We start from the raw sequence: 14,616 nt of genomic DNA, 5'->3' as shown, positions 1-14,616 counted from the left end.
TTTTTTTTTTTCTTTTTTTTTTTTTTTTTTCTGGCATTTGTGATTATGATGACTAAACTACTGTAAAAAAAATCCATTGCACTTGATAATGACAAAGTTAAAATGAGCAAAACTGGCATTGTGGGTTCACAGGTATTTATCTGCCATATATTGTTGCATTTCTATATTAATTTCTACAGGGCTGAAAATAATAATATTAAAAAATTATTGTAGTGAAAACTCAGTTTTCCTTCCTCTGCTTTTTTTAAACTAGATCTGGATCCTTTTCCACCTGAAGAACGCTATGAGGTTAAAGTGCGAGAAGGTGTTGGAGCAGTGCTTCTTTGTGAGCCCCCTTACCACTACCCAGGTAATTCAGCTCAAAATGCTTCATTTTCAACTGCTTAAGAATAGAAGACAAATTAATATATATTTTTAAAAGTTTTCTTTAAGTTTACTTAAACAGTAGCTTTTATGCAGCTTCAGAATCACCATTTAGGATATGTTTCTACTTTGAATATATGCTTGTAGTTGACCATATATAAAGGATATTGTTGAATTTGTGAAGAGGTTTTGATACTACAAATAAAATTAGTCACACTAATCTGGATAATGGAGGGGAGATTTGGCCTACCATTCAAAAGACCCGAGTACATGTCACTGTGTCACATCAGACTTTCAGCTGGCCATGAACAGAGTCCAGCTTCATTCCACCTAATGAAGTCTCCTCAGCAGAAATGATCATGGGCTTCTGTTAAAATGGAACAGCAATAGGCACTCCCAGAGGGTCAGAGATGACATTATATATGCTCTTGAAGTGCCTTTTTCTCATCGTTAGCTACTGAAGGGCTCTGCAGGGACTATGCCCTTAACCTCAAGCATCTGCAGTTCCTTCGGTGAGGGCTGAATTTGGCTGTTAGCATCTCTTTTACCTTGTGAAATGGGATAACATTTTACTTTTCATACTCTGTTCAAGTATTGCAAGGAACTGAACAACTGAGATGTATTGACAGTTAAAATATTCTAAGGTTTTGTCTAAATCACTAAACTGGTGAGGACTTCCAAACTTCTCAGTTGTATGAAATCCAGACCCAGCTGCCCATCTCTTCCCACCATCCCTGGCTCCTGTGGGAAGGCTGTTCCCATCAGGAGCTGCTCACACTGTAGCTGGGTCCCCGGTACTCTGCACTCCTGGCAACAGTACCTCAGTGTTTGGTGTAGACAGATATTAGCTGGCTACTGAGACATATATATTCTCTCTTAAATAGCTGCTTCTCCTATGGAAGAGCTCTATAAGCTAGGAATTGGAGTGAAGTAATTTCTATGCAGACAGTATTCCATGCCTTAAGTAGTTCATAGTATTGTTTTTTAATATTGACCTGAAAATATTTTCCTCCAGATGATCTCAGTTATCGCTGGCTTCTAAATGAGTTCCCAGTATTCATTGCTTTGGACAAACGACGATTTGTGTCACAGACGAATGGCAATCTCTACATTGCAAATGTGGAAGCATCAGATAAAGGCAATTATTCGTGTTTTGTGTCCAGCCCTTCAATAACAAAGAGTGTATTCAGTAAATTTATTCCACTTATTCCACAGTCTGATCGTAAGTATTAATTGGAAATACTATATACATCTAGTGTTCTAACTGTTTGTATTTTAATTTTGCTCATTCATAACTATTTTCAGCTCTGTGAGGAGAATTATATGGCAAGTTATAATGGCTACTGCACAACATTATCTAATTTTCCAGATACAGAGGTCCAAATCATTCCCATCCATAATGAAAACTCTGTGAAAGAAATCTCCCTGGATTCATGCATTAATTTCTTTTCATATCATTAAGTTCTCATCCCCAGAGTCCCAGTCTCTTTTATGTGATAAGCCCCTGTATCCATCCCAAAATCTTTAATATCTTTTCTGGTCTTGGCCTTGATTCAAAGGGGTATGAGTATAAAGGAGAAAATTTATGTAAAAGTTGATAAACAGCTTCAGGAATTTATTTTTTTTTTCCCCCAGGAAATCCCCTATGAAAATGGAAAATCCTTTTCCCCTGCTGAGATTTCCTATTTTATGGTGGCCTAAGGACTTTGTGTCTCATGGCCAATCCCCTAAGACACCTATAAGGGTTTGAGTTACCTATGTGACTTTGTTACTAGATTATTCTCCACCATTTCTTCATGAAAACTGCATGTTTTCTAAATGGTAACCAAGTTCCCTTTTGCCTCTTCAGACTGTCAGTCACTAAAGTCTCCTAAACTGATCATCAGGGTTTCAGTGACCCTTTTATCTGTTACATTTCCTGTATTACAATAAAGAACTGTGGTTGAATTTGGGTAATTACAAATCAGTGATCTTTGTCCAAATTTTCCATGGCCAGTACTCACACTGAGCTCGTCATCTAGAAGAACTGCAAGAGGAGTCCTACAGGGATCACCCGTAGGTAGATTTGATTACATTTGCATCTCTGTGGCCTCATTAAATTGTAGATTTGCTCTCTAGCTCCTTCATACCCTTACTAAGGTAATACGGAGTTTAAATTCACAATAATTCAAAATGTTCCATCCAGTAAAAGAATTTGTGGAAAACAGAGACCCAGGCTTTTGTCTACCCACACACAGAGTGCATCTTCAAACTTCAAATGCAAGTAAATGACTTTGTATTAAAGCATTGTTCTGTAAAAAATGTTAGGCGTTACTGTCCAGAGAAAGATAACTAGTTACTGAGTAAAATGATTCTGCCTTACTATTAAAAGTTCAGTGATAAATCAGACTTCATGGATGGCCGGGCTATTTATTCACTGTAAAGAACAATTTTGTCTGGAATGTTAAGAACGGTTTTCTTGAACTGTGGAAGTTTTAAAAGCTGTGTTCCTTTCTGTTGTGCCTTCTCTGAGAATCTCATTTTTCATGTTAGGTGCAAAGGTGTATCCTGCTGATATCAAGGTGAAGTTCAAGGACACATATGCTCTCCTGGGGCAAAATGTTACACTGGAGTGTTTTGCTCTTGGAAAGTAAGTGTGTTTTAAAGTTATTGTAGAGCACTATTTGCTTTCATTCAAGGGAATGAAAATACATGTTTCATCATCAAACACTTTTTTGTAGTCTGCAATTTAACAGCCAGTTCTTGAACATGCTGATTTGTACTTTACTGTACCTTTTCAAGTCCGGTTCCTGAACTCAGATGGAGTAAATACCTTGAACCCATGCCAGCCACTGCTGAGATAAGCATGTCTGGTGCAGTTCTTAAGATCTTCAATATTCAGTATGAAGATGAAGGACTTTATGAGTGTGAAGCTGAAAACTATAAAGGAAAAGATAAACATCAAGCAAGAATTTATGTACAAGGTAGGTAGAACAATTTCGTTCTTTGCAATCTATGTCGCTTTTACTTGTGTTGGAAATACCTGTGTTTTCACACTTGATGTCAGTACTGACTCATAGGATCATCCTGACACACTGCTGTTCAATTTAATAGAGCAAATTCAAAACTCATGCGCTGAATGCCAGGCATAACATTTGTGTATTAATTGAAAAACTACCAGTTTGCCTGGTTATGATAGCTGTATATACACCTTAACAGTAATGTGTGTTAGTATTAATATAATTATGCATAATTCAAATTAAATATAGACTATTTGAAGTGAAAGAACTTCCAGGAAGAAAAAGAGACCATTAGGTTTGTTATGCTTTCTTGTTTCCTCGTTTCACTTGTCTTTTCTAACTTTCTTAGCTCTCTCTCTTATTAGCTACACTCAGTTCTTTATTCCTCAAGCCTCTGTACCTTCCCTTCATTCATTTGGTTAAAAGAGGGAACCCAAAAATTGTATTTTACTGCTCATAATGGAATGATCCCAAGTAACCAGACTCCTTGACTGAGACTGCCACAAAACTGTGGCATTAAAAGGTTCTACATAACATCTGAATTACCTTCAGGAGATTTCTGTCTTTTCATTGACTGTACAGAACATCTGGGTTAATACTCTCAGTTAAGTGCTTGAACTTCAGCGGGATAAATTCAAAACTGGTGTGGGAATGTTGTTACTGCTTGTAATGGGTAAAGTTAATAAATAGGTTTGTTTGCTTATCAAAAGCAAAAATGCCGGGGCATTTTCAATATTGATTTCTTAAACACCTTCTGTGGACCAAGAGAATATTTTCTTGGATACGTTTTCAGTACATACATGGTTTTGCACGATTTCATTTCATTTAACTATTTTTATGGTGTTACTGAGTAATTTCTACATTGTATAATCTACAGGGCAGTGTAAGTGGTAACATCTTATGTCTTTGGACTTTCATGAACCACTGTTTCATTTTCATGTTTTCTTCTCATAAAAAATAGTTTTAAGTTAGTTTGAGTCTGTATGGTAAGACAAAAATATCTTCATTTTTTCTTGTGCTGGTACATTGCTGAGTTATCATTGTTAATTTGTGTTACCTGTTAAGTATCATGGAAAAAGCAGTGGAGTTAACAGAACATAATGCTGATTAAATATGTGTCTGCTATATTTACAAGACAACATGTTTTTCATTTTTCAGCCTCTCCTGAGTGGGTAGAACATATCAATGACACAGAGAAGGATATAGGCAGTGACCTGTACTGGCCTTGTGTAGCTACAGGCAAGCCTATTCCAACAATTAGGTGGTTGAAGAATGGTGCCTCGGTAAGTATATTGCCATAGATAACGCAGGATTGATTGGTTAGCTGATGGAAACAATTTTTTGAAGCATGCATTATTAAAAGGTTAAAAGACAATGAATTATAATGGTATAAATATTTGCCGATTTCACTTGCATTAGACATTAAAATCTGTTTTTTTAAAGTTTTATCTCAATCTTCAGATTTGAAATGCATTTCTTCAGGCTATGTAATATTCAGCTCTGAGTTATGAACTTGTCTTTTGACCACATGTTAGGGTGGTGGATATTCCTCTTTCTCCAGGCCTTTTTAAGTAAATGCTACTTTCTTCTCTCCGGAAAAAAAAATGTCTATCAACTTCTCTAAAAATAATCCTTTTGACCACATCATACATGAGTGTCTATTTAAAAAGGTAAGGCAAAATGCAGTCAGTGGAGACAAGAGGAGAAAGAGTAATTTTTAAATTATCAGTGTTCCTGTATCATGTACTTTTTTCTCATTTTTTCTAGCCAGAGAATATTGCAAAATTCTATTATTTTAGGTGACATGAAGTTTAAATGAGTACCCTTTGATAATTTAAGTTTATTGCATTGGATATTTTGTTTAAACAAACTAGATTTTCTGTCCAGACATTTCAGTAACATTTGTAATATTCATTGCTTATACTGTGTGATGAGCTATTAAAAAAGAAAAGAGAATGAAAGAGGGCACAATATAATGCTGCATCTGTTGAGCTGTGGTGACACAGATCTTGGCAGGCAAACAAAAAAAGACAATGAGGCAACATTATTTTGGCTGTGCATCTTAAGAAAAATGTGAGAGGTTGGAGGGAGAACAAGGGATATCACCATCTGCCATATGGAGATGGCTTAAACGAGAAAAAACAATCCTGTTTTCTAGCTTCAGTAGTTATTACAATCAAGTAATTTAGCAAGGGAATTGCTTGACAGTCCCCACTGAACTTGGCTTTCACTGGCAAAATCTGCATACTGGATTGCAGAAAGCAGTGTGTAATCCTCCAGTAGTACACCAGAAGATTATACTGTATCTTAATATTATGAGATTATTTCCAAATGCAAAATAGCAAAAATATTTTAAAAGCCCTGAGAATATAAGCCCTTGTTTCTAAATCAGAAAACTTTTAATTAGGTATTTCGCTTAGCACAAGACAAAGATGTCTTGTAAAAATTCTGATTTAAATGTTTTTCAGTATAACAGTACAGGAAATATGGTTCCTTTAATCTATTCTTTTTTTCAAATAAATAGTATTCTTTTAATCTTTTGCTACTCTGTGCACTGCAGTTAACTCATATACAAAGCTTTTCCGCTTGATTTTCACAAGAAAATAGGATTTATTAACATGATCTTTCAAAACCAGATTAATTTACAAATTACTCCACTGCACTTTGTGCATTTTTATGCCATTTTTTAGAAATAGATCAAGTACTTTATTTTGATTTACTACATTTTCTTTTTATATTAAAACAAAGTAATACAAATTTTTTTAGTATCTCCCAGAGGAATCTTCTGAAAAACTACTACCTCATTGCAACTTGCCTTTTACTGTTGTAAAACAATGTGCATACAATATAACATACTGAACACTGAGCATGGCAAAACAAAGCTTATGTGCATAAAATGACTTTCATTTCTTGTTTCTTATTTCTGAATCAGTAGTGTTTGCATTGGTATGGTAACAGTGGACTGAAGAATAGATGTTTCTAGTGCCACTCAGCTCTGAATTTTCCAGAAAATTTCAATCGACACTGAAACTTTATTTGAAAAAAAGAAGGTGAACACTTTGTCACAAAGACTGAAATACAGCATGAATAAAATAAATTCTCATCAGTGCCTGAATGTTGTGTGAGGGACTCCCTTCTGAACGGTGTGAATTAAAAAACAAACAAACAAACAAAAAAAAAAACAAAACTGAAGAAATGTGGGTGCGCGTAAATTCTTCAGCATATGTGACTGTATGAATATCTTGTTGTTTTATTGATTCTGTGTTTTAGTTCCGGAAAGGTGAACTAAGAATGCAAAGTCTGACCTTTGACGATGCCGGCATGTACCAATGTATAGCAGAAAACACGCATGGAATTATTTATGCAAATGCTGAACTGAAGATTGTGGGTCAGTGGGATTATTTGTTCTATTTACTATTTCAGGTTTGGGTAAGACAGTGGTCATATATGCAAGTATTGTTTGGTAACAGATTGATTCCTGTGAGGATAAAGCTAAGAATCCTCACTGAATCTAGGTGAGATGGGGTTTATTTGAGCTCCCTAGCTGGGTTTTGACAACAACTTGAGGAATCAAGTTACTAATTTATGGAGAATGTTTGCTGCATTATTCCTGGTGTTTGTTTGCTGCCGTTCCTCATCGGAGGAACTGGTCTTGCAGAAATTAAATGAAGCAAGTAGAGTTGCTGACTCCACTCTCAAGCTTGCAAAACAGATAGAGAAGCGTTTTCTTTTTTGCTTACCTAAGCTCACTCCTCTGTGGTGCAAAATCCCCACATGGTTTAGAAACCGTGTTGTCAGTCACCAGGGCTTTGAAGCTCTTCCTCTTCACTCTCTCCTTTGCATTTGCCTTCTACAACCCATTCAGACCAGCTGCAATGTTTGTGTGCAATATAGCTGTCCTGTTTGATGACTGCATATAGATAATCCTTTGTGTTTTCCTAAGGAGCATCCTGTTGAATTGCCTTTCAGATCCAGAGTGCTTAGGCTTAAAACAATCTCTTACATTTTTACTGATGTCATTAGAACAGGTGTACTGGCTGTATGACATGGTTTTCCTAGGAGATTTCCCAGCAGTAGTTACCCTTGGTTCTTTCCATCTCACACTTGCCTTCAGACTTTCCCACGAGCTAAACTATTGTTGACTTGCAGTGCACAACAGTACATCATCCTTGACTGTTCTTCCATTACTACGCACTCACTACCAGCCTGGCTTACCCAGAAACGAGCACTTTTTATATGCACATTTTTTTAATTCAGTGTTGACAAGAAGTGGATGTTTATCAGACTTCTTCTCTGTACTTCTGTAATTTACTAATAGCCCTGTTTCCTCAAGCTATGCACATGCTTGCTGGTGTGATTAACAGTGATGGTATGCCGAGATGCAAAGTAATTAAAACAATTTTTTCTTTTATTTGTTTACAAATAAAGAGAAAATTAGTAAGCAAAGGTCTGACCTCAGATATGTAAGTGTGGTGCTTGCTATAGTCATGTCTCATTACTCTTGTACATCTGAGAGTGCACCTAAGGCCAGTCAGCCAAATAAAAAAGTCCAAAGTGGAAGAAGGGCAGCTTAAAGTTGCTAGAAAGGGGTTTAAACCACTGAAAAGTAAACCCAACTACTATTTGAAAGTGTGATTGATTGAGCAACTTTTTACAGAAATTGTCTTCCAGGAATATAAATTTTATTAGGACTGATCAAAAGGCCTTTGAAAGGGAGGAACTTTCTATTGATTTCTGGGGACTTGGATCTTGTTAGATTAAACTTAGATGGAGGTTCAGAAATCAGCAGAAAGAAACCTCTGATATAAAACAGCATAGAATTACATAATAATTTTTTCTGTTTCTTTTAGGTCACCATCTACTTCCCACCACATCTCTGTATCATTACTATTTTTCTCACTGAACTGAATAATGGACACTTGTAAACCAATCAATAGTTCTGTCATTTGCCTTCATGTTGCAAATAAATTGTATTCTGCAGAAACAATTACTAACAGCAGTACTTGTCTTAATTTTTGCTTTCAGCTTCACCTCCTACTTTTGAACTGAACCCTATGAAGAAGAAAATCCTAGCAGCTAAAGGGGGACGTGTGATCATTGAATGCAAGCCTAAAGCTGCTCCTAAGCCAAAATTCTCATGGAGCAAAGGAACAGAATTGCTTGTGAATGGGAGCCGGTTAGTATTGACTGTGGACACTGTGAATATTAAAAATTCTGCCTTATAGTTCTATTTATCCTGTAGGCTAGTTCTCACACTTTTGCAGATTTCAGGGGCAGGAGAATGTGTCATTTCAGGAAAATGATATGCCAAAATGTTACTAGCAGTGTGGCTCCAAATAGCTAGCAGCATATCCAACTTTAGCCAGTCTGTTTGGTGCTGTTTGCATTTCAAGTTTGAATTAGATCACAAAACTGTAAGAAAAATCATTGAGTGACTATAAATTAATAACAGTACACTCAGTTGCTCCAGCAATGCCACAGCCTATTTAAATATTTTTTACTATAGGAGTGTTTATAAATGCAGTAGTTAGATGTGAGCTTCCAAGAGATGTTTGTGGTTTGTCCTTTCACTTACGACAATTCTACTGAAAGTGTTGCTTTCTAATACAAAAACCTAATTTCTCTTGATGTGTTTTTTACACTTTCAAAGCATACGTATCTGGGATGACGGGAGCCTGGAAATTATCAATATCACAAAGCTGGATGAAGGTCACTATACCTGTTTCGCAGAAAATAATCGAGGAAAAGCTAATAGCACTGGTGTTCTAGAAATGACAGGTAAACCTCTAAATTGCATTAGTTTCTCTCAGGTAGAATCCCTTAATTCAAAATCACTGAATTTTGTTCTAGCATTATATTACTTTTGCAGGCCATTTTATATATTTGCTTTCTAATTTAATTGCTCATTAAACAATGAATTGATGCTTTTAAAGCATATTGCTCAGTAGAAAATATGTATGTTTTCACCAGTTCTGTGACTTTATCTCAGTCTTCAGGGTTGATTTTTCCATAAGAGATTATTAATTCTGATCCATTACATTGACACATTTTGATGCATTCACTCAATATGGTAGCTTAGTGCTCAGGCTAAGGTGTAATTCTGGGCCCATGACTCAAACAGACAAATGGAACTTTTACTGACCTTCCTTAGTCGTTTGGGTTTGGGGTTTGTTTGTTGGTTGTTGGTTTTTTTTTTGGTGGGGATAGCAAGTCTGCGAGAGCATTTCAGTTAAAGAAGCATGCATTAAATTTGTAATATGGGGGCATATAGCCATATGATCGCACTATTAAATTCTCTTCCTCTATGGGTATTAGTATTTACTGATTGAATACTGATATCCTTAGTTGTGTATTTTAAGTCTGAAGTCAAATAACTAAATAGCTCTAGAATACAGACAGGAAAGATGACATTCATGAACAGCTATGTCTTTCAAATATCTCTGATAGTAGAAGTGTCATTTATCAAATGTATTTCTTAATGTCTGTTCCAGAAATCATGCTGGATGTGACAGCTCAATGCCACAATATTGATGTACTAATGTAAGAATTTATCTGTATAATCCGATCCTATAAAAGCATTTTTCTGGCTGATTTATACCAAATTTATTCTACCAAATGAATTGTAAGACTTTATTTTAAATAATCAGATTTAACATTTGCAATTACTTTTTATCATCTTTGACAGTTTTCTATGTCTTAATATTACCCTCAGGCATTTTATTATTTTGAAAGGTTATGTAAATAAACATCCAGTCCCTTAATAGTCATATCATACCTTCTGAAATAATGAAGAACATTTGCGTACTCAATCCACACAGTGAAACATTTAAACCATATGTTTATAAACTTTATTAACTGGGTATAAAAAAAAATTAAAATTTTGGAGTAAAACATCTCCCTTGCATCACAGTGGAAACAGAACGATCAAGATGACATGTTTCAAAATTATGTTCATATTGTGTGCAATGATGAGGGTTGGCAGAGAATGCTTTGAAAATACTATTCCTGAGCTCGTTGTGTGTCCCATAAAGCTTCTCAGACATTGTGCATGACTACAGGAAATTAAAAAGTTAAATGTGAAGCTGACAGGCACTGTAAAGTCTGATGGTTTTCCCCCATGCTGTTTGTTCACTACCACTGGACTGCTCTTTCCACAACTTCTTAGACTGGTAGAGTACTTCATGTAAAACGTTTAGAAAATTACGTATGGTAGAACCAGATGCTGAATGTATTCTAGGTACAACGCTAGACTGGAGCAGCTATCCTAAGCATATGTCTGTAGCTAGGACTTTAGAGATCAGATGTTAACAGGTTGCTCCAGTACACTCTGAGATACTCCGTTTTGCAAAAGCCAGTGGTTGTGCCATTCTCATATTCTCAGTGTTAAGCAGGTTTTAGATTTTAGAGTAGGATCCAGGCGAAGGTTTCTCACCAAGGCAGATGGACAAGAAATGTTGGCTTTATTGAGGATTTTTTTCTGTTCTGTGTATGACGGGGTGTAGTGTGCTTCTTGGAGCATGCCCAAACCTAGGTCTTAACTAGTAGCAGTAGATCTTCTCTTATGGCTATTGTCTTCCAGGTTTTAGTACCCTACTCCCACTCTCATAGTGGGAAAGAGATTATGTGTCGTGGCATAAGGAAGATATTCTGTGGCTTTTTGTTTTATTATAATTTTTGAAAGAAAAGGAGCAGGTCTCAGTGATCCAGCGAGTCCTTTCTAGTGTTGCTAATTTGCCATATGAGTTTGATGCATGTACCAAGATCTCCAGCAAGTATCATGATTGCTCAGCCTTCTTTTGTTTCTGTAATAATGAGACATTGCTGGAGGATATACAGCTTTCTTCCTTTTGTTGTATGATTTTCTTTTACTTTCCACGTGTAGCTATTTGCATAGTTTTTTATGCATCCATTACATTGTTTCTCAGTAGATAAATTAAGATCTAAGTCCCTGCAATGCTCTAATGGAATCTGACTCAGCCTGACAACTGAGTAGAACTTCCCATTCGTTAAAGAGACAGGTTTTAAAACACAAGACAATACTATAATTAAAACAAGAAATGCAACACAAGTCACATAAGATTAATCATCTGTCTTCTTTCTACCTGAGATATAGTCAACGAATAAAAGTAGTTTTAAATAGTCACTAATGTGATTCAGAGACTGAAACACAGACATTTTCAAATGACAGATAAATAGACATTAGGCATTTCAACTGTAAAAAGTTTATTTCTTCTCTTTAGTTTGGTCCTTTAAAATGTAGCTGCATGAATACCGTGTAAACTAGAGTTTGAGGGAGCAGTTTAATGTATAATTAAACAGTTATGGAACTGAGCTTACATTTGGATAAACATTTATTTATTGGAATTTTCCATGTTTGCTGTTAACTTCACAGAAGCTACAAGGATTACTTTAGCTCCGTTGAATGTTGATGTCACCGTTGGAGAGAATGCTACCATGCAGTGCATTGCATCCCATGATCCTACATTAGACCTGACATTTATTTGGTCTCTAAATGGCTTTGTAATAGATTTTGAGAAAGAACACGAACATTATGAAAGAAATGTTATGGTAAGATACTACAGATCCTTATTCAATACGTGAAAGCCTAGTTTTCTTTACAGTGAATAGCTGTCTTTCTGTTACACTTCTCTGTTGTGTTGGTTCAGGCTTAGAAAGGTGCAGTTGGCTAAGAACATAAAATAAAATAAAATTACAATTTAGATGTCTCACAGACATGGAGACACTTGCAGGTAGATATCTGAAATCAGATATCTAATTTGACGTAAGTATTTTGGTACCTCAGTTAAATCCCACTCTGATTAATAGTGAATATAGCTGGTAAGTAGGTAGTCTGATCCTAAACAGGGTGCAAATTATCTTGGATAAAGTGTGCATATGCATTCACTTTTACTTACCCATGTTTTTCTCATCAACATTTCTGGAATTTGGCACAAGACTGAGCCAGATGGTGGGTAGGAGCCAAACAGTCTGTAAACACTGAGCAAGAAGAGTTTGTGTGAAGGCTAAACAAGTTAATACAAAGACACTCATTCTGGCACAAAGAAAGAGGAATCATAGATCTTTCATGTTTGCATGTATGGTTATCTTTTTACAGTCTTCCATCAGGCTTACTCAAAATTAATACCTCCAGTAGAAATCCCTTCTGGTTATGCCTAATCACATGCTATTTACCTAATATTCAACAACAACCTCAGAGTGGTTACCCATATGTGTATATATTTATTCTGTTGTTCTGGGTTTAAATGGTACAAAAATACTTAAATTTAGATACCTTTGTTTTTGTCCTCCCAAGACAAACTGTGGATGTGGAAAGAAAAGGTTGATAATGGTGCCTGTAGTGTCCGGGAACACCAGGGGCCATGTTCAGTTTCAGCTCCATGTTCAAAATGATGTAACAGTACCTCCTGCAGAGTCTTTCTCCTAGGCTGGCAAAATTATTTGATTTTCCATGGACCAAGAAATTCTTTATCTCTCTCTCTTTTTCAATGTCTATCTCCATGTCAGAAGATGTTTCAAGCATAACTATTCCACTCTGATGTGGAACAAACCCATCCTCTGAGGAGTCAGAGTTGCCTCAGTCTGCTCATTTTCTGAATTGTACATGTCTTTCAGTGAGAGAGCAAGTCCTTGTCCAACAATCCAGTAAGAGTATGTGAAGATCAGCTGAAAAACACTGATATCCATTGATATCCAAAGACATAAAGCCCTTTCTGCAATAAACCCCCAAAAGTCTGTATCCAAACTTAGTAGCAGGGTACTAAGAAGTTTGAAGTTTATTTTGCATTGCTTCAGGAGTTACAAAGTATGTAGATCTACACTACTACACTAGCATCATTCAGAATACTTCCTGCATGTGGCTATTAAGCCATGATTTTGATAGGTTTATATTTACACATCAGTACTAATCAGTGCCTAGGAGTACGTCGAAAAAGCTTGAATAGCCTTCTAATGACATTAGTTTGTCCTTAGATGAAGGCTGGAATGAGTCTGAGTGTCAGTCAAAATAGGATCTTAAAGAGTAAAGCCCCATTAAATGTATTCCTTGTAAAAGTACAAATAAAACCACCCTGTTTTTCTCAAATTTTATGTAGCTGATTGCTTTTAGCTATCTGACAGAAGTCACATGAAGAAATTGTGTTCCATGAAACAGAAAATCAGGCTGAAAGTGTTGGTGAATCAGTCATTTTAGTACGGAAGGAAGTTAAAAATGCCTTTACCAGTGGACTTTGTAATGCAAGAGAAAGGAATTTGAACTTTCGCCATCTGTCGGTAATATATTGAACAAAAGTTTTTATATCATTGACGTGCACTTTTTGGTTTTCCTCTTAATAATGAAAACAGAATGAAATTGGATTTTTTTCTTTTAGGGGAAATTTAATTCTGAAATGCGAATTAAATTTTAGGACAACTTCTAGCAAAGCACTTCAAGTGAACAAATCTGGGGTCAAATAAGGTCCTCAGCAAGTGTGTAAGGTGTTAATTATCTGTGAAGATTGACTGAGTATTTGGTTTCCAGCCACCTGTTTCATCTTCCAGATAACAGTGGAACTGGATATCCTGATCCTAAATTCTGATTAACTCTGCAATATTTTAGATACTATATTGAAGTGCTTGAGATTAGCCTAGATTTGCTAGGCTAGCTTGGTCTTTCCAGACCTTCTACAGTCTGGAGAAAGAGAGAAAGAGGTGGTTCACTTCATGTGGATGTTGAATCTTATGCTGGAAGATTTCCTCCTTCAATAGAAGATAGAGGTGAATACTTCACAGAATGCAAAAGCAGCTGAAGAATGACTAACTCTTAATAAACTTAGAGGGTTAAAGTTAAGTAGGTTAGATCCAAACATCAATTAATTTATTTGTCAATGTGTAACTCCATCTTCCTGAAGGACATTTCTTGGTTTGTTGTGTTCCTTTTGCACATGATCAATACAGGTAGAAATTATGTTAGCAGGGCCTGCTTTTTGTTTTGCATTAGTTGTGGGCTTTCAGATGCAAAGCAAGTACAGATAATCTCTATTCCTCTTCCATGGGCAGCTCAGTCTTCATCAGTGAGGACAGAGGGGACAGCAGGATTACATCTGAAGTCTGGAATGGTGATTTGTAATTATTCGGTGATTCAGCACTTAATTAAAAACAGATGCAGAATTTTTAACAAATTCAACTAAGGTTTATATAGGATGTAATTAGGAGGAATATTCACTTTCAGTATTTCTGTTCCATTCATATATATTAC

The 14,616-nt window shown here is 36.0% G+C and overlaps 1 protein-coding gene across 1 annotated transcript in view; it reads left to right on the top strand.

Moving 5' to 3' along the window:
* Positions 1-14,616, top strand: part of CNTN1 (contactin 1) — a 225,865-nt gene that overhangs the window by 150,470 nt on the left and 60,779 nt on the right. Inside the window, exons 6-14 of the mRNA XM_026863717.1 lie at positions 254-349; positions 1,379-1,585; positions 2,896-2,992; positions 3,145-3,326; positions 4,521-4,645; positions 6,633-6,750; positions 8,388-8,538; positions 9,013-9,140; positions 11,755-11,930. Coding sequence (XP_026719518.1) covers positions 254-349; positions 1,379-1,585; positions 2,896-2,992; positions 3,145-3,326; positions 4,521-4,645; positions 6,633-6,750; positions 8,388-8,538; positions 9,013-9,140; positions 11,755-11,930 — 1,280 coding nt within the window. The remainder of the gene's footprint in view (positions 1-253; positions 350-1,378; positions 1,586-2,895; positions 2,993-3,144; positions 3,327-4,520; positions 4,646-6,632; positions 6,751-8,387; positions 8,539-9,012; positions 9,141-11,754; positions 11,931-14,616) is intronic.

Source organism: Athene cunicularia, assembly GCF_003259725.1.
Source record: "Athene cunicularia isolate RWA chromosome 1 unlocalized genomic scaffold, athCun1 chr1_part2, whole genome shotgun sequence".
In the NCBI taxonomy this organism is placed as follows: domain Eukaryota; kingdom Metazoa; phylum Chordata; class Aves; order Strigiformes; family Strigidae; genus Athene; species Athene cunicularia.
This window is presented reverse-complemented; position numbering and strand designations above follow the sequence as displayed.